We start from the raw sequence: 22356 nt of genomic DNA on the forward strand, positions 1-22356 counted from the left end.
TCTCATCTTTGAAGTCTTTATTCTCCCTCAGGGTTCCTGCTCCCCACCCCCTGCCGTGACTCTGTGATAGAATTCCCTCTCTCCACAATGTGACCACAGCTTTTTTACACTTTGCTTTACTTTAAGTCTTTTTCATATGTATAATCTGCTCACAGGTCTGTCTTCCTTACTGGACTATGAGGAATTCGATTATAGACTGTATATTGTGTCATTATTAAGTTTCCTGAGTATGGTACGCATGTTGTGGTTTTATATAATGTCCTTGTTATTAGTAGATACATCCTGACACTTTTTTTTTTTTTCTTTTTTTGAGTTGGAGTCTTGCTCTATTGCCCAGGCTGGAGTGCAGTGGCGGCAATCTCAGCTCACTGCAAGCTCCACCTCCTGGGTTCATGCCATTCTCCTGCCTCAGCCTCCCGAGTAGTTGGGACTACAGGCGCCCACCATCACACCGGGCTAATTTTTTGTATTTTTAGTAGAGACGGGGTTTCACTGTGTTAGCCAGGATGGTCTCGATCTCCTGACCTCATGATCCACTCACCTCGGCCTCCCAAAGTGCTGGGATTACAGGCGTGAGCCACCGCGCCCGACCTTTTTTCTTTCTTTTTTTTTTTTTTTTGAGACGGAGTCTCTCTCTGTCGCCCAGGCTGGAGTGCAGTGGCGAGATCTCAACTCACTGCAAGCTCTGCCTTCCAGGTTCATGCCATTCTCCTGCCTCAGCCTCCCGAGTAGCTGGGACTATGGGCGCCTGCCACCACGCCTGGCTAATTGTTTGTATTTTTAGTAGAGACGGGGTTTCACCGCATCCTGACACTTTTTAAAAATTTTTAAATTTATTTTTATTTTTATTTTTATTTTTTAATTATACTTTAAGTTCTAGGGTACATGTGCACAATGTGCAGGTTTATTACAGATGTATGCATGTGCCTGACACTTTTAAGAGTGACATGATATCACATTTGCAACTTACTCTCAAGTGGTTCAGAAAAAAATGTATATACTGACCACACCCTACCCCCACACACAGATAAAGCAAATGTGGTAAAATGTCAATATTTGACTCTAGATGAAGGGTATGTGGTATATTCTTGCAAATTTCCATACGTTTGGAATTTTGCAAATTAAGGGTGGGAAAAAAAAGCATGGATTTTGGCATTAGACCTGATGGGTTTAAACTTAATTGTAAAGTTTTATCAACTGCTTTATTTTTCTTCTTCTTCTTCTTCTTCTTCTTTTTTTTTTTTTTGGAGACAGAGTCTGGCTCTGTTGCCCAGGCTGGAGTGCAGTGGCCGAATCTCAGCTCACTGTAAGCTCTGCCTCCCGGGTTCACGACATTCTCCTGCCTCAGTCTCCTGAGTAGCTGGGACTACAGGCACCTGCCACTATGCCCAGCTACTTTTTTTGTATTTTTAGTAGAGACGGGGTTTCACCATGTTGGCCAGGATGGTCTCGATCTCCTGACCTTTTGATACGCCCGCCTCGGCCTCCCGAAGTGCTGGGATTACAGGCGTGAGCCACCGCGCCTGGCCCAGCTGCTTTATTCTTCTTTGAGCTGTGGGGCTTTGGGCAAATCATTTCCCTCTCTTGCTAAGGGTTTTCCTGACTATAAACAGGGCTAATAACTGTACCTAACCCTATAGGGTTTTAAGGATGAAAAAGAATGATGAATGTAAGGGGCTGAGCCAATCCCTGTCACATAGTGAGTGCTCAGTTAATGTTAACTATTATTATGACCACATATATTGTCAATACATGTTTACATAAAGGGACAAGCTTGGGAAAGTTGGAATACCCCACCTTATAGGAGCTGGTGTACTAGTGGAAAAACCACAAAATACCTCATTGTCCTTATTTCAAAGACCTGAGGCATTTGGAATTGCCATTGAATCCCATTCCAGGGGCAAGGGTGGTGTTAAAGAAATCCACTGGGGATAAGGTGGAGGGTAGGCCAGGGAGGAAGGGCCAACCAAGGTCTGAGGAAACAGGGTGACGCTGTGGCAGGCAGTAAGATAAACTCGGGGACTCAGGGGTGGGGACGTAGTGACTATTGTCTCCCCTCCCCCTCCAGAGTGGATAAGTCACTGATTAGTTTAATTGCTCTGCCTACCCATGCCCCCTTCTCAGAAAGCTTTTGTTTTCAGCCCTGTCATCCAAATCTAGGATGGATATCGGGTGTTTGCAAGCCCTGGAGCCCTCTGTGCTCAATGCTCATGGGGAAGGAGAGTTCCCCAGGAGGAAATCAAACCAAGAGTCAGCTTTATAGTTGCACTGAGAACTTTAATGGAAAGCCGATTTTTCATGTTTGCCGATAAGCTCCTGTGAGGGGTTAAGATGGAAGCTTAGGAGCTCAGTGTTCCTCCCCTCCTTGCCTCTAGAGGCACGTTGACTTCCTTCCTGGTCACAGAGCCCTGGCAAAGCCAAGGGGCTTCAGAGCTCAGAAGCTAGAGACTTCCTTTTGACAAAGCAGTGCCTCAGAAGCTCTTCTAGGCTTTAGATGGGGAGGCTTCTTTTTTTGTTGTTGTTGTGACGGAGTCTCACTCTGTCACCCAGGCTGGAGTGAAGTGGCACAATCTCAGCTCACTGCAGCCTCCACCTCCTGGGTTCAAACGATTTTCCTGCCTTAGCCTCCCGAGTAGCTGGGATTACAGGCATGTACCACCATGCCAGGCTAATTTTTGTATTTTTAGTAGAGATGGGGTTTCATCATGTTGGCCAGGCTGGTCTCAAACTCCTGACCTCAAGTGATCCACCCACCTTGGTCTCCCAAAGTGTTGGGATTACAGGCGTGCGCCACCACATCCAGCCTGGGGAAGGTTTTTATAACTGCTGCTGTGTGGTAGAATCTGGGCCCTTCAAGGAGGGGGTGGGGTAGGATAGTGAGGGGAAGCCTCCCAAGCTAGGACAAGAGCAAGCAGAAACAGGCGAATTTGTGTAAGTTCAGGTTCAAGGGCTCTCCATCCTAGCTCATCTCCAAAGAGTTGATGTACTCCCGAACCCATTTCTTCTCTGGGTTGGCACACACTTGGCGATTCTTTCGGGTGACAAAGCTGTGGGAGAGGAGAAGAGGGAGGATGAGACCTTCCCAGTACTGGGACAGCCAGTTTGGGGGATGAAGTGGATTAAGGTATAAAGGGAAATGATAATGGTATTGGGGTAGGGCATATTTGGAGCTCCATAAGATTTTATTTGTGGCTTTTAAGGAGAGGACATTTCCTCTTCTGTTGGATCAAAGGGCTCCAAGCCAGAAACAAATTTGTGTGCATTTTAACCACCTTCACACAAATATATGTAGCCTGAAAAGCTAAGAGGATATGGAGCCTTAAAACCCAGGGCTGAGCCTGCCAATCACTAGCCTTTTCTCAGCACTTCCTCTGTTCCAGGCCCTGTGCTGGGTGCTTAAGATGGAAAGAGAATAAGGTGTCCCTCAAAACTGAGTCATGGCTGAATAAGTGGGAGATGAGAAGTTCTTTTTTTTTTTTGAGATGGAGTCTTGCTCTCTTGCCCAGGCTGGAGTGCAGTGGCACAATCTCGGCTCACTTCAACCTTCGCCTCCCGGGTTCAAGCAATTCTCCTGCCTCAGCCTCCCAAGTAACTGGGACTACTGGTGCCCACCACCATGCCCAGCTAATTTTTGTATTTTTAGTAGAGATGGGGTTTTACCATGTTGACCAGGATGGTCTCAAACTCCTAACCTCAGGTGATCCACCCACCTTGGCCTCCCAAAGTTTTGGGATTACAGGTGTGAGCCACCGTGCTCGGCCTTTTTTTTTTTTTTGAGACGGAGTCTCTGTCATCCAGGCTGGAGTGCAGTGGCGCAATCTCGGCTCACTGCAGTCTCCACCTCCCGGGTTCACGCCATTCTCCTGCCTCAGCCTCCTGAGCAGTTGGGACTACAGGCGCCCGCCACTACGCCTGGGCTAATTTTTTGTATTTTTAGTAGAGACAGGGTTTCACCATGTTAGCCAGGATGGTCTTGATCTCCTGACCTCGTGATCCACCTGCCTCGGCCTCCCAAAATGCTGGGATTACAGGCATGAGCCACCGCGCCTGGCCAAGAAGTTCTTGAAAGAACATCTGATTTGGCTTTAGACAATGCAGTGCCTGGCACACTCAACAAATGAATACATCTGTGCATGGGTGGGTGAATGAAAGAAGGGCATGACCTTGAGTCTTCATTTCACCATTTATTAGTTTGATCATTTTGGGCAAATCACTTAAAGCCTCTGAGTCTATTTGCTTAGCTCTGAAATGTAGATAGAAATAATTATTTGCACAATTACTGTGAAGCTCAAAGGATAATATGCATGAGTAAGTTTGGAAAAATACCATTCATGTGTTGTTACTAGAATGCTCTGAAACTTCTGCTTTAGGGTGGATGAGAGCAACATGAGACTAAAAGTCCTGGTACTAAACATTGTGGCTCAGGGGAGTTGAGGGCCATGAGATAATGGCAATGTCAAAGCACTTCCACCAAGTAACCAGCCAGAATGTGGAGGCCTATGAGAATCAGAGGCCTTATCTCCATGGGCATTGATGATAAAGCTGGAAAAGTTGGGGGTCATGAGGGTCAGTCCAGCTGCCTGCCTCACCTGTCTGCTGGGAGACTGATTCTACCTGTGGGAGACCTTGGGCCTTGCTAGCAGTGCTGCCAATTAACACGTTACTTTAGGGTCAGTCCTGCCTAGTTACCCTTTCCCATTTTGGCTTTTCCTTTAGGAATTTTTCCTGCACATTATTATTATTATTATTTGAAATTTGAACATTGATTTTACTTAAGTTCAAATACTGGATATGTTATTTTAGAGGTTCTCATAGGAAGAAATTCAACTATTTACTGTGCAGCCATCCAGAAGTTTGTTTGTTCGTTTGTTTGTTTAGTTATTTATATTTTTGAGACAGGGTCTCACTGTCACCCAGGCTGGAGTGTAGTGACAAACACAACTCACTGCAGCCTCAACCTCCTGGGCTCAAGTGATTCTCCCACTTTAGCCTCCTGAGTAGCTGGGACCACAGGTGTACACCATCACATTTGGTTAATTTTTTAAAAATTATTTTTGTCCTGTAATCCCAGCACTTTGGGAGGCCGAGACGGGCGGATCACGAGGTCAGGAGATCGAGACCATCCTGGCGAGCACGGTGAAACCCCGTCTCTACTAAAAAATACAAAAAACTAGCCGGGCGAGGTGGTGGCGCCTGTGGTCCCAGCTACTCGGGAGGCTGAGGCAGGAGAATGGCGTAAACCCGGGAGGCAGAGCTTGCAGTGAGCTGAGATCCGGCCACTGCACTCCAGCCTGGGCAACAGAGCCAGACTCCGTCTCAAAAAAAAAAAAAAAAAATTATTTTTGTAGAGACAAGGTCTCACCATGTTGCCCAGGCTGGTCTCAAATTCCTGGGCTCAAGCCATCCTCCTACCTCAATCTCCCAAAACGTTGGTATTACAGGGGTAAGCCACCATGCCTGGCCAGAAGTTTATTTTATTTTTTATTTTTGAGATGGAGTTTTGCTCTTATTGCCCAGGCTGGAGTGCAGTGGCACAATCTCAGCTCGCTGCAACCTTCGCCTCCCGGGTTCAAGCGATTCTCCTGCCTCAGCCTCCTGAGTAGCTGGGATTACAGGTGCGCACCACCATGCCCAGCTGATGTTTTTGTATTTTTAGTAGAGACAGGGTTTCATCCTGTTGACCAGGCTGGTCTTGAACTCCTGACTTCAGGTGACGACCCACGTCAGCCTCCCAAAGTATAGGGATCACAGGCGTGAGCCACTGTGCCCAGCTAGAAGTTTATTTTTTAACTCTTATTGACCCACATGATTACATGGCATAACAAAGGAATTATATGTCTCAAACAACACAGAAATTCCACCTTTGCTTTTGTGATTACTATCACATTTAAAAGAATAGAAATGTATTCCCTAGATGGAAATATTATTCCCAAATATGTTCTGATGTGCTAGGTACCCACCTTATTTAAATATTTCATCACTTATTCATTTTTTTGGTTTAATATTTTCATTCTTTCTATATGCATGTATCGGTGTATCTGTCAAAGTCACTAAGCTCTTGTGGTTCTCCTGATTCTGTGCCTAAGAGCATGAATTTTTTTTTTAAATCGTGGTAAAATATTCATAACATAAAATTTACCATCTTAACCATTTTTGGATGTGTCCTGCACATTCTTGAGCCTAAATGTTTTCAGACAAAGTGAAGCCTTAGATTGTCTGGTGAGAATGAGGATTTCTTGGTTTCTCTTTGGGTTTCCCTTTTCCCAGTCTCATTCAGAGCCACCTGACCATCTCTTTTTCTCCCACCCCAGTGTGCAGGGATAAGAAAGGGAGCGGAAGCAGTATTCTGGCCTCTCATACTTCCTAGAGTTTGTGTTCTTTTTTAGGGTGGTGTGAGAGTTTCACACCCAGACCATGCCCTTGTTCAGCCAGGAGTCATACAGGAAATCCTGCCAGACTTGCTATCACTCTCTCTTTGGCATCCTTGACCTGTGACTAGGAAATCAAAAAGCCAGGAAATCAATACCTGAGGTAAGGGTAGCTCAGGCCTCCATTTCCTGCCCCCAAACTCCCCGCAGATTGTGATACCGAAGAACAGCCCCTCCTTGCCAAGTCTTCCCTCCTTACCTCCATTTTTAGCACCCTCTGCTTGCCTGACTTCCTCCTTCTGCCTGCCCCTTAAGAGCGGATGTTCTCAAAGCTGCTGCCCTTTTCTCTTCTTTGTGTTTTTTCCTAAGTCTCTGGCCCTGGGCCTGGCACACAGTTGATGCTTAATGGATTTTTATTGAATGAGTAAGTGAATGAATGAATTGCATTCATTCCTTAAGTTTCACCTGTTACTTTTGTGCATGCAATAATGCATTTAGATGATGATGATAATAATAAGCTAATATTTATGCACCTACTGTGTGCCAGAGCATATTGTAAGCATTTTCATCTTACTGTGACCCACCCAGTGGGGGAAGTACTTCTATTACCCTATTTTGTAGAGGAGGAAATTGGGGTCCCAAGAGGTTAATTGAAAGGCCTACACTCGGCAAGTGTCATAGCTGGAGTTCTAACACAGCAAACTAGCTCTAGAGCCAGTACTCACCAAGGCAGGCTGCATTGCCTTTTTAAAGTTGGGATACCCCTTTTTCCTACAAAAGAATGTCATGTTTTCAGCCCTAACACCATTTCCTCAGCTACCAACCCTTAATTTCACCGTCACCACTGGATATATCCACAGGGTTATCTTGCTGGCACCTTAGCTCTTTCCTCTTTAAACAGCTCTTCCACAAGGCTTAAGATGGTTCTACATTTCTCCAGCCAGAGGTGGAAACCTCAGTGTCATCCTCAACCCCCATGTTTCTCCCTTGCTCTTGACCTCAAATCACCTGCTAGGGCTTGCAAATTCCACCTTTGAAGGTTTCAAAGGTGTCTGTCTTTGAAACCTCCTGTTTCTCCTTTCCTTCAGGCACTGTTCAGGTTCCAATGCTACTCACATGGAAAACAGTAGCCGCTAAACTGGACTCCTGTTTTCTCAGCTTTCCCTGTTCTAGCTCATTTTACACTAGACAGCTCTAGCACTTTTGCTGCATTTTCCTGACACTCTGTGCTTTCCTACATGGAGACTCTACATTAACCAAAGTAGAATCCTGGGGGACAGTCCCTCTTCCTGATATATCCCATTCCCTAGGCTTTTCTCTGCCGGGCCAAATCTCTCCTCAGACAGCACCATTTGCAGCAAACCTGTAAATCCCTGAAGCTGAATATGTTTCTTCTCTCTTTCCCTTGTCATGTTTTTTTGCTGGGTACTCTAGTCATTGCTGTGTCTGTCTTGCCCCTCTTATTAGACTATGAGCCCCATAAGGTTGGGCTGGGACAGTGGCTTTAGTAATCTGTGTCTGCCCATAGTATGTGCTCAGGGAAGGATTTTCTTCTTTTGAAAAATATTTGTTTTCAGAAATAAAATTAGTAGTTGTTAAATATTACCACTATACTTCAAAAAATTCATCAGACCCAAAGTCTGTCTTTGAATACCTCTAACTTTGACAGTGTCATAAAAATTTTTGCATTAAAAAACTTCACCCTGGCCAGGCGCGGTGGTTCACGCCTGTAATCCCAGCACTTTGGGAGGCCGGGCTGAACAGATCACTTGAGCTCAGAAGTTCAAGACCAGCCTGGCCAACATGGTGAAACTCCATCTCCACAAAAATTACAAAAGTTAGCTGGGCGTGATGGTGTGTGCCTGTAATCTCAGCTACCTGGGAGGCTGAGGCAGGAGAATTGCTTGAACCCAGGAGGCAGAGGATGCAGTGAGCTGAGATCACACCATTGCACAACAGTGAGCTGAGATCACACCCTGGGCAACAGAGTGAGTGAGACTCTGTCTCAAAACAAAAACAAAAACAAAAACTTCACTGTTATATAGGAAACTCCAGGATTGCACCATTTTCATTTTTGAAGTCTCTGCCATAAATTTCTTAAGCAATTGTCACTAATGACTTTGCTATAGCAGAAAGAGGAGGCTCTAGAGATGGGCTTCATCCTTCATTTACTGTGCAGCCTTGGCTAAGTCAATAAACCTCTCTGAATCTTAGTTTTAATACCTGAAACATGGAGAGAATTATGCATACTTGTCAGAGCTAAGTGTAATTTAAAGATCATGCACATAAGACATTTGACACATAGTAGGCATTTCCTATATAGTAGGGTTTATTATATTTTTCCAAATATACTAGCTTGCATATTTAAAGGTGAATCTTATTTCCTTATTTCTTCTTTGATGGATGGCTTTTTTTTTTATTATTTGACTGCAATTATAGATCCCTGACCTCTGACCTCTCCTCCCTAGTTCCTCTGAGGTTTAGGTGGATTTGATTGGGTGTGAAATATGGGGGACTGTAGGATTCTTCACTGAAGGGGATGACTGACTTGATCTTCCCCACACAGTAGCATTCCAGACCATGTTGAAGTAAAGGCCACACCAGTAAAGATTGGAGTCCTAGGCTGGGCGCGGTGGCTCACACCTGTAATCCCAGCACTTTGGGAGGCCAAGGTGGGTGGATCACGAGGGCAGGAAATCGAGACCATCCTGGCTAACACGGTGAAACCCCGTTTCTACTAAAAAATGCAAAAAATTAGCCGGGCACGGTGGCGGGCACCTGTAGTCCCAGCTACTTGGGAGGCTGAGGCAGGAGAATGGTGTGAACCCAGGAGGTGGAGTTTGCAGTGAGCTGAGATGGAGCCACTGCACTCCAGCCTGGGCGACAGAGTGAGACTCCATCTCAAAAAAAAAAAAAAAAAAAAAGACTGGAGTCCTAGGAACATAGTCCATCAGAGTGGGCAGGATTCTCTAAGGACAGCTTGTCTAGTCTTTTTTCATGATAGCAGGGGACTCTGAGGCTAGAAATGGAGGAGCTGTGGCTGCTCGTAGCTGGAGGATGGGTGGGAGTGGGTAGGGCATCCTCTCAGCGGACTCCTGAGGGAACAGGCTCTGGGAGGGCTCCATGGGGCTGAGACTCACACGACTGCTGGGTTGGAGCACTTGCCACTCGTGTAGAAATACTCCTTGATGTGGGCACGGGGCAGTGGGCGGGCAATGTAGGCAAAGCAGCAGGGTGTGGTGTCTGAGGCATCTGGAAGAGGAAAGGAAGGAGGGAGACCCTTTTATTCATTGCTACTGCACACTAGACATTGTGCTGAACACTTTGTATGATCTATTTAGAAAGAACTGTTATCTTCCTTGACAGAAACTGAGGCTCAGAGAGGTAAAGTCACTTGGCCATGGATAAACAGTGGCAGAGTGGGGATTCCAACCCCTCATCTAATCTTTGAGCCAAGCTTGTATCCACTCCTTTACACCATAACCCTCTGCCCTTGGCTCTCAGGGCCTCCTCCTGGCTTGTCCTGGGTCCTCTGGCCTCATTCTTGCCCTTCCAGAATCCTCAATGGATTCAGAACTTGGTTTCTTTGAGACCTAGGGCAGGTTGTGGGGAGGCTTCCAAAGCTCAGGCTCCATAACTCAGCCAGGATCCTAAGAGCAGCCTGGAGATGCATATTGCATCTTGAGAGCTCCTGTTGAGCTTCAGTGAGAAGGGCTCTCAACAGAGAACTTCTTGTTGGTCAGTTAATTCAAGATCACACTGGGAAGCATCAGTTGCCACTTCCCAGCAGACGAGTAGTTTTTATCTTCCCAGCGAGATGGAACCAGGTTTGAATATCAGTCTCCCCATTTCCTAGCTCTGTGCCTGCCCATGGACAAGTTACTTAACCTCTCTGTTTTCCCATCTGTAAGTCAAGGACAGCTACTCAAAGAAGAGTTGTAGGTATTAAATAAGATGTACAAAAATCGGCCAGGCGCGGTGGCTCACTCCTGTAATCCCAGCACTTTGGGAGGCCGAGGAGGGTGGATCACGAGGTCAGGAGATCAAGACCATCCTGGCTAACACGGTGAAGCCCCGTGTCCACTAAAAGATACAAAACATTAGCCAGGCATGGTTGTGGGCACCTGTAGTCCCAGCTACTCTGGAGGCTGAGGCAGGAGAATGGCGTGAACCCGGGAGGCGGAGCTTGCAGTGAGCCGAGATCGTGCCACTGCACTCCAGCCTGGGTGACAGAGCAAAGACTCCATCTCAAAAAAAAAAAAAAAGAAAAAAGATATACAAAAATCAGCACAATGCCTGATCCACAGTAGCCATTTAATTAGCTTTTATTATCCTCTCTTTGTTTTTATTTGTTTTTAAAATGTATTCACTCTAATAAAGCCACATACCCTCTCATAAGCCAATTTTTTACATTTATGAAAAGAGAGAGAATATGGCTATCTCAGGGTCTCAGGAAGTTTTAGTTTAGTTAAATTTCTTAGAAACCCTGCTGCTGACAGGCATGAGTCAGTCGTGTTTCAAAGTCAGTGTGAGCTACTCATGACTACTAATCTCCCCAACATGAGTCCACACTCAGTGAACTCCTGTAGGCCTTGGGGGTGTAGACCTTGAAGACAGGAAAACTGATGAGGAGATCCCTGCCATGAAGCAGCAAAGAGATCCCTCAAGGACAACAGGACATCTGGGTAAGACAATCCACAAGAATGTAAATAATGGGGTTCGGACAATATTCATGCTACAGTTGAAAAGAGGGCAAGGTCTGGGACAGTCATTGGGATGGGGTGGGCATTCTAGGCAGAGGGTCCGACTCCACAGGCGGTGGTGGTCAAGACCAGGACTTACGTGGGGAGGCAGATGCAGGAGCGCAGAGGGCTGTAGCAATGAGGATGACAGCGAGGGCAGCCACGGAGACCTTCATGGTACCTGTGGGAGAGGCTGTGGGAGGTCCACGTGCTGTCACAGGATCCTCTGCAGGAATCCTCTGCAGCTCAGGCTGGCTCTTTATAGGGCCAGTTAAGGGGTACCCCCTAAGGGGAGTTTCCAAAATAGCAACAAAGCATTGGCCGGTATCATAAGTGAAATTGCACATAACGGAAAAGAAAACTGAAATAGCCTCCGGAAATTCGAGTCTCTGTCTCCCCCTCACTGCCCTCTCATCTAGAGTGAGCTCATCAGTTTCCCCTTTGACCAAGCACCAATGGTGGAAACCCTTCTCTGCTGACATCCTTAGTTTTACCTTCCAGGGAAGGGGTCCTCCTCAGAGAGCAGTAAGCTGCTTCCTTGGGGACAACAAGGACAGGCAGTTAGAACAGGATCATAAGTCACTAAGTCTTTATTACTCACTGAGTCACTGAGTCTTCAAAGTTCCTGCTTATTCATTACAGATCTTATCTCCTTTCCCTCATCCATGGAAGGATGTTATTTATAAGGTGTTTTATTGAGGAGGGTGCTCTGGATATACAGTCCCCAAAGGAGGTGAGCACACTCTCACTGTACATTGAGGCAGTTGATCTGAGCTGGGCATTGGGGACCTTTTCACCAGATATGAGTTGGAATGAGTCCTCTTGTGGGAATTTCTTTCTTTCATCCTGGCCATAGGGTCTCTCCCATTTACTTGCTAAGTGACCTTTGGGAAAAGTGCTTAATGTCTTTGAGTTCTATTTCCTTGTTTATAAAGTAGAATAATTGATTAGAGGCTTGTTGAGAAGCAGAGAGAGAGAGAGAGAAAGATCTCTTACAGCATACTCTACCATTATTGGCTACCATTTACTGAGGGCTTATCTGTGCCAGCCACTACTCTACCGGCTTAGCGTGTGTCAACTCATTTACTATTATTATCCCCACTTTATGAATGAGGAAACTCAATATAATACTGGGATCCCATCTCACTGAAGGCCTTCTTGGGCACAAAAGTTACAGAATATGAAAGCTTCAAAGGACTTTAGGGATCCATTTTTTTTCCATGTTCTTCAGTTGCACAAGAGGAAATCAAGGCCCGGTGAGCAGGAGTGACTTGCTAAGAACACACAGCAAATGAATGACAGAGATCATTCATCAGAATGATCAGAACGCAGTTGCCCTCGCTCCCACTTGGGTGCTCCGTCCATTAAGTACTGCCCAACATTAAAGGGTTCGTGGTTAGGAGTATCCTCAAAACTGAACCCATGTGGAACTTCTGGATTAGAGCCGGGGTCCTTATTCCATTCCAAAGAACTGGATATAGTAAGTCTTTATCAATTCCTATTTTAGTAGTTAACAATTAGCAACAATTTGATCTGGGCTAGGCTGAAATTGGCATCTGAATTATTATTATAATTATAATTATTATTATTTTTGAGATGGAGTCTTGCTCTGTCGCCCAGGCTGGAGTGCAGTGGCACGATCTCGGCTCACTGCAAGCTCCGCCTCCTGGGTTCATGCCATTGTTCTGCCTCAGCCTCCTGAGTAGCTGGGACTACAGGTACCCGCCACCACACCTGGCTAATTTTTTTGTATTTTTAGTAGAGACAGAGTTTCACCGTGTTAGCCAGGATAGTCTCTACCTCCTGCCCTCATGATCCACCTGCCTTGGCCTCCCAAAGTGCTGGGATTACAGCCGTGAGCCACCGCGCCTGGCTGGCATCTGAATTATTTAAAAGAAAAGTGTTTATTGAGAATGACAAAAGCAAAATAAACAAAATGTAACCCTCTACTGAGATCATTTTCTGTTTGCTACTCTCACACTTGTAACATAGTGGTTGAGGGTGACTAAATCACCCAGAATGGGAAGACTTTGTCACATTTCTTCCTCACGATGACTTTGAGGCAGAGTGGTTATTATTCTCATTTGACTAAAAAGGAAACTAAGCCTCAGAACAGACAGCATCTTCAAGCTCAGGCAGCTGATAAGTGGGATTTGAAGGCAGGTGTTTCTGATGACCATGCCCCAGCTCTGACCAGTGAATCACATCAGTAAGGCAGTTAACAGTTATCAAGGCCTTTCTAGGTTTCAGCTGCTATTCCAAGCTTTTTTTTTTTTTTTTTTTTTTGAGACAGAGTCTCACTCTGTTGATCAGGCTGAAGTGCGGAGGTGCGATCTCGGCTCACTGCACCCTCAGCCTCCCAAGTTCAAGCAATTCTTCTGCCTCCTGAGTAGCTGGGATTACAGGCATCGCCACCATGCCTGGCTAATTTTTGTATATTTAGTAGAGACAGGGTTTCACCATGTTGGCCAGGCTGGTCTCGAACTCCTGACCTCAGGCGATCCGCCCACCTTGGCTTTCCAAAGTGCTGGGATTACAGACGCGAGCCACCGCGCCAGGCCTTGTTCCAAGCTCTTTACAACAATCCTCTCATACCCTCCTTACAGCTCAATCAATTAACAATGGAAACACAATTTTGGAAAGTATGGCCATCTCATTTAAAGAAACAAATTGCAAGCACTTTAGAAACATTCATCCAGCCACATAAAAATGTTCTAGCAATTGTTTCCTTCACAAAGCCATGTTAGGTCTAAGGTAAGTTGCCAAACATGTGAGAGGTTCTGGAAAAGGCAGTGGGTTAAGAGCAGGGACTTGGCAGTTTCTCCTGTTCATTGGCCAGGTGGCCTCAGGTAAGTTATTAATAATCTCTCTGGTCTCAGTTTCCTTACCTATAAATCAGTGATAATAATAATAGTCCCTCACACAACTATCAAGACAATTAAGTCCCTATAAATGTTCTCATGCTTGCAAAGCTCTTAGTGCAACGTCTGACACATGTTGTTAAGTACTTAATAACACTGGCTATTATTATCATGCTATCATTAAGAGTAAGATGTCAGTGCCTTTAAGGATATTCTGTAATTTATGCTTTTCAGCAGTCTAAACTAAACCCCCAGTCAATATTACAAAAAATCTTTATTTATTTATTACAAAAATCTTTTTTTTTTTTTTTTTTCCCGAGACGGAGTCTCGCTCTGTCGCCCAGGCTGGAGTGCAGTGGCACGGTCTCGGCTCACTGCAAGCTCCACCTCCCGGGTTCACACCATTCTCCTGCCTCAGCCTCCCAAGTAGCTGGGACTACAGGCCCCCACCACCACAACTGGCTAATTTTTTGTATTTTTAGTAGAGACAGGGTTTCACTGTGTTAGCCAGGATGGTCTTGATCTCCTGACCTTGTGATCTGCCCGCCTCGGCCTCCCAAAGTGCTGGGATTACAGGCGTGAACCACCGCGCCCGGCCTTTTTTTTTTTTTTTAAAGATGGATTCTCTCACTTTCGCCCAGACTGGAGTGCAGTGGCGCGATCTTGGCTCACTGCAAGCTCCGCCTCCCGGGTTCACGCCATTCTCCTGCCTCAGCCTCCCGAGTAGCTGGGACTACAGGCGCCTGCCACCATGCCTGGCTAATTTTTTGTATTTTTAGTAGAGACGGGGTTTCACCATGTCAGCCAGGATGATCTCGATCTCCTGACCTGGTGATCCACCTGCCTTGGCCTCCCAAAGTGCTGGGATTACAGGCATGAGCCACCACGCTTGGCCACAAAAAGTCTTTTTTAAAACAGATGGGTCGTTGAGGCGTAGAGAGGTTAAGTGACTAGCTTATAGTCACAGCCTACAGTAGTAGAGTTCAACATTGAACCCATGTCTGGGTTCATGGACTTTCTACCACACTTCATTGTTTCTAGAGAAAATCATAAAACGATTGCCAAGGCTCAGTTTTCTCCTGTGAGCTCAATTTCTGTTTTCTTTCCTTGATTGCAGTTTCCCTCTTTAAGGAAGAAAAGAAAGTGTTTTCCTGGATACCAGATATGCTGAGTTGGGACACGAGCTAAGGACAGAGGTGAGAAAACCCGCAGACAACACCGACATGCTCCTCATCTTTGAATCCCAGCAAACCTTTCCACTGTGTGTGTGTATGTGTATGTATATCTGTGTGTAAGTGGTGGTGGGACAGGGGGTGGTGGGTAGGATGGTGGGATGTTGGGATTGCTGAGTGAGAATAGGCAGTGGGAATGTCAAGAGTACTTTTGTTGTTGTTGTTGTTGTTGTTGTTTGAGACAGCATCTCACTCTGTTCCCCAGGCTGGAATGCAGTTGCTGATCACCTGCAGGCTTGAACTCCAGGGTTCAAGAGATCCTCCTACTTCAGCCTCCTGAGCAGCTGGGACTACAGGTGTGCACCACCATGCTGGGCTAATTTGAGACGGAGTCTGGCTTTGTTGCCCAGGCTGGAGTGCAGTGGCACGATCTTGGCTCACTGCAAGCTCCGCCTCCCAGGTTCACACCATTCTCCTGCCTCAGCCTCCCGAGTAGCTGGGACTACAGGCACCTACCACCACGCCTGGCTACTTTTTTGTATTTTTAGTAGAGATAGGGCTTTACTATGTTAGCCTGGATGGTCTCAATCTCCTGCCCTCATGATCCACCCGCTTCAGCCCCCTAAAGTGCTGGGATTACAGGTGTGAGCCACCGTACCTGGCCTTTTTTTTTTTTTTTTTTTTGAGACAGAGTATTGCTCTGTCACCCAGGCTGGAGTGCAGTGACACGATCTCGGCTCACTGCAAGCTCCGCCTCCCTGGTTCACACCATTCTCCTGTCTCAGCTTCCCAAGTAGCTGGGACTACAGGCACCCACCACAATGCGTGGCTAATTTTTTGTATTTGTGGTAGAGATGGGGTTTGACCATGTTAGCCAGGTTGGTCTTGATATCCTGACCTTGTGATCCGCCTGTCTCGACCTCTCAAAGTGCTGGGATTATAGGCATGAGCCACTGCACCATACTGGGCTAATTTTTAAATTTTTTTATAGATGGGATCTTGCCATGTTGCCCAGGCTGGTCTTGAAGTCCTGGCTTCAAGCAATCCTCCCACCTTGGCCTCCCAAAGTGCTGGGGTTGTAGGCATGAACCACCACACCCAGCCGTGGGAGTATTTTTCTTCCCTTTCATTGATTCCAATAGATTGTGAGGAGCACAGGAGGGAGGAGAATCTAATTTTTATTTCATTTCTACCATTCATTTTCTCCTATGCAAAATCAAGGTTTGGGCTTGATGGGCTATCTTCAATTTTTTCTCTGGTGCTAATGTACTGATTCCATGTATAAGCAAATTAGAGAGCCCACGTAAACAGTATGGTGCCTGGTACAGGGTGGGTGTTCAATGAATGGCAACTGTCATTATTATTCACCCAGCACATTATATTCCTGAAAACCAGGAACTCCTTCCTGTCTGACCCACAGTAGTGGTGGAGAGGATCAAGGGCAATAATGATCATGGATGTGCTTAGGAGACGTAAGGTGAGGTATACCAGTACACCATCATGGAGCAGTCGCTGCTCTCCCTGTGCCTTCAGTGTGCGTGGTCTGTACCCCTCAGTCATTCCTTACCCACTCTACAGATTTTACTGAGAATTGCTGTGAGCTGGGCACCGTTCTAGGCACTACAGGCACCATGGCTAGTAAGACAGGCAAAGACCTGCCATCTGGAGCTTGTTTGGGTGTAGGGTAGGGGGACGGGGAGAAGGGAGATAAACAAAATACAAGTAAATTTACACTCTTTTATTGTGAATCATCTTTTCACTGGTCTTGTCTTAACTCCATGAAAACAGTGACAGTGTCCTGTGTGTTTTCTATTTATTTGTATTCTCCACCTGCTTTCCAATAAATGTCTTAGACATGCTGTTAAATCAATGCTGATTAAGTCATACTAACTTCTTGTAGCATCTTGATTAAATGGGCTCTCTAGAGTCAGACTTCTAGGTTCAAAATCCAGCTTTATGACTTATTATTTATTTGTGTATTTTTAATAATAACTGTATTTTTAATACACATATTTACAACATGATGTTTTGATATACATATACATAGTAAAATGATTATTGCAGTTAAACAAATTAATGTATCCATCTCTTCATACAGTTACCTCTATTTTTGTGTGTGTGGTGAGAGCACCTGAAATCTCTTCTCTTAGAAAATTTCCAGTATTCGGCCAGGTGCGGTGGCTCATGCCTGTAATTCCAGCACTTTGGGAGGCCGAGGTGGGTGGATTACCTGAGGTCAGGAGTTTGAGACCAGCCTGGTCAATATGGTGAAACCCGGTGTCTACAAAAAATACAAAAATCATCCAGCCATGGTGGCACACGCCTGTAATCCCAGCTACTCAGGAGGCTGAGGCAGGAGAATTGCTTGAGCCAGGGAGACGCAGGTTGCAGTGAGCCGAGATTGTGCCACTGCACTCCAGCCTGGCTGACAGGGAAAGATTCTGTCTCCAAAAAAAAAAAAAAGAAAATTTCCAGTATTCAATACAATATTATTAACTATACAGTAGTCCTCCCTTATCTATATTTTGGTTATTCTGGTTTTGCTTACTGCGGTTTCAGTTACTCTTGGTCAACCATGGTCAGAAAATATTAAATGGAAAATTCCAGATATAAACATTTACATAACTTTTATTACAGTATATTGTTATAATTGTTCTATTTTGTTATTATTGTTGTTAATCTCTTACTGTGCCTAATTTATAAAGTTTATCATAGGTAGTATAGGAAAAAACACACAATGTAATAGTATATAACAGGTACTATCCATGGTTTCAGGCATCCACTGGGGGTCTTGGAACATCCACCACAGATAAAGGGGCACTGCTGCAGTCCTCATACTGCACATTCGATTCTGCATAACCACAACTTTGTGCCCTTTGAGCAGAATCTCCCAATTCCTCTTACAGCCCCACCACTGGTAGCCAAAGTTCTACTCTTTGCTTCCATGTATTTGACTTTTTTTGATTCCACATGTAAGTGAGATCATGTAGTATTTTCCTTTCTGTGTCTGCCTTGCTATTATTAATGATGACTTTGAACAAGTTGCTTACTTTCTCTGGGCCTAAATTTCTTCATCTGTAAAGTAAGATATTGAACCTAACCTGTTTGGGGCAATGGAGCCATTTAAGAATCTGATGAGGGCTGGGCACAGTGGCTTATGCCTGTAATCCCAGCACTTCAGGAAGGGGAGGCGGGTGGATTGCTTGAGCTCAGGAGTTCAAGACCAGCCTGGGCAACATGGCGAACCCCATCTCTACTAAAAATACAAAAATTAGCTGGGCATGGTGGCACGCCTGTAATCCCAGCTACTCCATGGGGAGGCAGGAGGATCGCTTGAGCCCAGGAGGCAAAGGTTGCAGTGAGCCAAGATCGAGCCATTGCACTCCAACCTGGGTGACAGAGTGAGACCCTGCCTCAAAAAAAAAAGAAAAGAAAAAAAAGAAAAGAAAGGGCCAGGCGCGGTGGCTCACGCCTGCAATCCCAGCACTTTGGGAGGCCGAGGCGGGCAGATCACCTGAGGACAGGAGTTGGAGACCAGTCTGGCCAATGTGGTGAAACCACATCTTTACTAAAAATGCAAAAATTGGCTGGGGATGGTGGCAGGTGCCTGTAATCCCAGCTACTTGGGAGGCTGAGGTAGGATAATTGCTTGAACCCGGGAGACGGAGGTTGCAGTGAGCCGAGATTGTGCCACTGCAGTCTAGCCTGGATGACAAAGCAAGACTGTCTCAAAAAAAAAAAAAAAAAAAAAAAAGCCCAGTGCCATGGCTCACACCTGTAATCCCAGCACTTTGGGAGGCCAAGGCAGGAGGATCACTTGAGGTCAGGAGTTTTAGACCAGCCTGGCCAACATGGTGAAACCCCGTCTCTACTGAAAGTACAAAAAAGTTAAACAGGCGTGGTGGCACATGCCTGTAGTCCCAGCTACTTGGGAGGCTGAGGCAGGAGAATGGCTTTAACCTGGGAGGCAGAGGTTGCAGTGAGCAGAGGTTGCACCATTGCACTCTAGCCTGGGCCACAGAGCAACACTCTGTCTTAAAAAAAAAAAAAAAAAAAAGGAACCTGATGAGGATGTGAGGGTGATCTGGTTGCAACATCTGTCACCCTATTGATCACCAGGGTTGGTTCTGTTACCGACCATAGTTTCTTGGGTTCTCAATGCAATAGAAATTGACATGAGGCCGAAAGAGTTTTCCCAGACAAGACTTCATTGGAGCTTTTGCCTGGACATAAGGGAGGCAGCACAAGAGAGAATTCCCTGACTGACTCTGTGCAAATAGCTGGTAAGGCATTTTAATTAGGCAAAGCGTGAGAATTGACATCAGGGGTAGGGTACGCAGGCTGGGCTGGGCAAAACATGTGAGTGGTAGGGTATGCAGGTTAGCATTATCTGGTTGTAATGGTTATCTTGAGGAATGGGCTAACTGGTGGTCTGGCTGGGGCAACAAGTCTGTAAATCAGTTGTTCAGCATTCCTTCCTGAGGTGGAATACTCCACAACCTTGGTTTGATACTTGGATTTCCTAAGGCCAGTTCCTGGAATTTATGAAGTAAAAGACATGGTTAAACATGGTGTCAGTGAGATAGTGGTGTGCAGTTTGTGGCCAGTGGGAATGCATGAAAGAAAGCTCTAGTGCTGGTGAGCTGCAGCCAAGTCCCACTCCTAGTCGGTCTCAATTTGGCTGATCTAGCTGGCTAGGCCCGTGTCCCCTTCTCTCTCTACCGTTCCATGTGTGTCCCTCCTGAAGCTGCGCACTTGGTTTAATCACCCAATGGGTTCTTCTTGCCCGCTGCCCAGATAGAGCAAGTTTATCAAGACACGGGAATTGCAATAGAGAAAGAGTTTGATACAAATAGAGCCAGCTAAACAGGAGACAGGAGTTTTATTATGACTCAGATCAGCCTCCCTGAAAATTTGGAGGCTTGGGTTTTTTAAAGGTAGTTTGGCGGGTAGGGGGCGAGGGAAGCGGGAATGCTGATTGGTTGGGTCAGGGATGAAATTATAAGGAGCTGAAGCTGTCTTCTTGCACTGAGTCGGTTCCTGGATGGGGGTCAGAAGACCAGATGAACCAGTTTACTGGTCTGGGTGGTACCAGCTGATCCATCAGAAGGCAGGGTCTGAAAAATACCTCAAACACCAATCTTAGGCTTTACAATAATAATATTCGCTACAGGAGCAACTGGGGAGGTTAGTGATCTCAAGGCCTCTGGCTGCATGACTTCCGAGCTGTAATTTCTCATCTTGTGGCCAATGCGTTAGTTTTACAAAGGCTTTCTGGTCCCCAAGCAAGGAGTGGGTTTGTCTCAGGGAGGGGATGTTATCGACTTTGTTTCAAAGTTAAACTATACACTAAATTCCTCGCAAAGTTAGTGCTCCCTATGCCCAGGAATGCACAAGGGCAGCTGGGAGGTTAGAAGCAAGATGGAGTCAATTAGGTCAGATTTCTTTCACTGTCATAATTTTCTCACTGCTATGATTTCTGCAAAGGCCGTTTCAGAAGAGGACAACCTTCCCAAATAGGGGAGCATTGTTCTTTGGTCAAGGGTATACGAGTAGCTGCGCTCCCCTGCTAGAACCTCCAAACAAGCTCTCAAGGTCCATTTGTAGGAGAATGTTGGATAGTCAAACTTCCAAGACTCCAGACACATCCAAATGAGGTGTTGCATGTGGCAGTGTGCCTTTCTTAAAAAAAAAACAAAACTCATGAAAGCTGTGAACACTTCCACCAATCTGTAGAGACCTACACAGACAGACACATGCAGTTTTGCATGTAAGTAGTTCATAGACCCTGCAGGCTCACTGATGGGCCTCTTGATCCACAGGGCTTGTTCCTATCAGCTTTCATGCCTCTGGCACCCCTTTTCCTAGCATAATCCTCTAAAGCCATGCCCATATCCCCTCCAGCCTAGTGTAACCCCTCTCCTCCCCTCCCTTCCCTTCCTGGCACAGTCTTTATTTTTATTTTTTTCTCTCCCATCACTCACTCTTTTCCAAAGCTAAGCTGGCTGCTAGCCAAGTCTCACATTGTGCTGTTAGGAAACCAAATGCAGGCAGAGAAAATGAAACCTTACTCCATCTGGATTCCAAAGCTTTTATCCGACATGGAGTTCCCCTCCTGACCTCGGACTGTTGGCAGCAGCTCTGGCTGTTCTGCTGCTCTTAAAAACATGCCTAAAGCAGGGAAATTCCCCTCTTCCTCTAGAAATCTGGGACCCCAAGAGAAGCCTGAGGCAAAGTCATTTCCTCCTAATGGACCTTAATTTTCCCCATCTGCAAATTGGAGAGTTACTTCCTGGTTGTTTCTCTCCTTCTTTGCCCCTGTTTACAAGTCTAAATATTCCCCACCTGAGACTGGAAGCGATCTCATTTTTTGTTTCTGAAGGACCTTGCGTGGGATAGGTGCTCCATTGGCGCTGGGTGGAGGATCTGCCAGAGGCAATAGGGTGCAAGCCAAGACCCTGTAGCAGGCTCAGGGGACTTCCCAGGAGGAGGCAGAATTTGAACCCAAGACTCTACAACATCCTGGCCTTGATTTTTGGTCCAGCTCTGGTTTGTTCTTTCTGTGTTATTCTGTTCTGCTCCTCTCCTCCCCTCCCCCTCTCCCTCCCTTCTGTCCCCTTACACTGTGCACTTTAATGTGCATTGCAGTATGTCAGGGTACTAACTTTGACAGCTGCTCTCATAATTCCAACCACATTCAGGCTGAGGGTTGCAGCTTGGCTCCCCTCACTCTCCTCACCTTCACCACACAGGACATTGGCTGTGCACAGCCACTTGTTTATTGCAGCTGGAGACCACATACAGCGTGTTTGTTGATCAGAGCAGGGCTCACCTGCCTCTGGTTACTGGAGGAGCCTGTCACAAGGTATCTTGGGGGTGGGGTGGCCGTAGGAACAAGGCCCATGGAGAAGCATCAGTTCTTCCAAAATGGCTGGGTGCCAGATGACTTCAGACTGTTCTCCTGCTGATACCTTGGGGTCTGTTTTTGTTGTTGTTTTCCTCTGCATGTTGGTGGCTAGTGGCTTCTCCTCTCTTGGTATACACCCCCTCATGAAGTACTCTTCAAGAACTCTTATTGCTGGACCACTGCTGTCCCCCCTGCAAACCCCATCACCCCTGCCCTCGGCCCCACTGCCTCCAGCCCCCAGGAGAGAGCCTGGTAAAGCAGGACAAACTTGGGGTTGAAATCAGACAGCGCATACTTTCTGTATGT

General features: G+C 46.1%; 1 protein-coding gene and 1 long non-coding RNA gene across 4 annotated transcripts in view; one reads left to right on the forward strand and one right to left on the reverse strand.

The window, feature by feature from the left end:
- LOC116271042 overlaps positions 1-15458 on the forward strand; it is a 16755-nt gene extending 1297 nt beyond the window's left edge. Inside the window, exons 1-3 of one of the 2 annotated variants that reach the window (XR_004179394.1) lie at positions 10594-11053; positions 15089-15167; positions 15409-15458. This is a non-coding gene — a long non-coding RNA (uncharacterized LOC116271042). Of the gene's footprint in view, positions 1-10593; positions 11054-15088; positions 15168-15408 lie in introns of those variants that run through there. The other variant, XR_004179395.1, reaches the window with a different exon arrangement.
- On the reverse strand, positions 2257-11468 carry CCL5 (C-C motif chemokine ligand 5). Of its 2 annotated transcripts, XM_031657480.1 has the most exons (3): positions 11211-11422; positions 9509-9620; positions 2257-3047 (listed from the first exon to the last, which is right to left on the reverse strand). In XM_031657480.1, the coding sequence occupies exons 1-3, from the start codon at positions 11284-11286 to the stop codon at positions 2960-2962; spliced, it is 276 nt and encodes a 91-aa protein (XP_031513340.1). In that variant the 5' UTR covers positions 11287-11422; the 3' UTR covers positions 2257-2959. The 2 variants fall into 2 exon arrangements, with proteins under 2 accessions (XP_031513340.1, XP_031513341.1); XM_031657481.1 differs by lacking the exon at positions 9509-9620 and having other exon boundaries at positions 2941-3047; positions 11211-11468.
- Positions 15459-22356: the final 6898 nt, after the last annotated feature.

The sequence above is a fragment of the Papio anubis genome, chromosome 17, assembly GCF_008728515.1.
Source record: "Papio anubis isolate 15944 chromosome 17, Panubis1.0, whole genome shotgun sequence".
Classification (NCBI taxonomy): domain Eukaryota; kingdom Metazoa; phylum Chordata; class Mammalia; order Primates; family Cercopithecidae; genus Papio; species Papio anubis.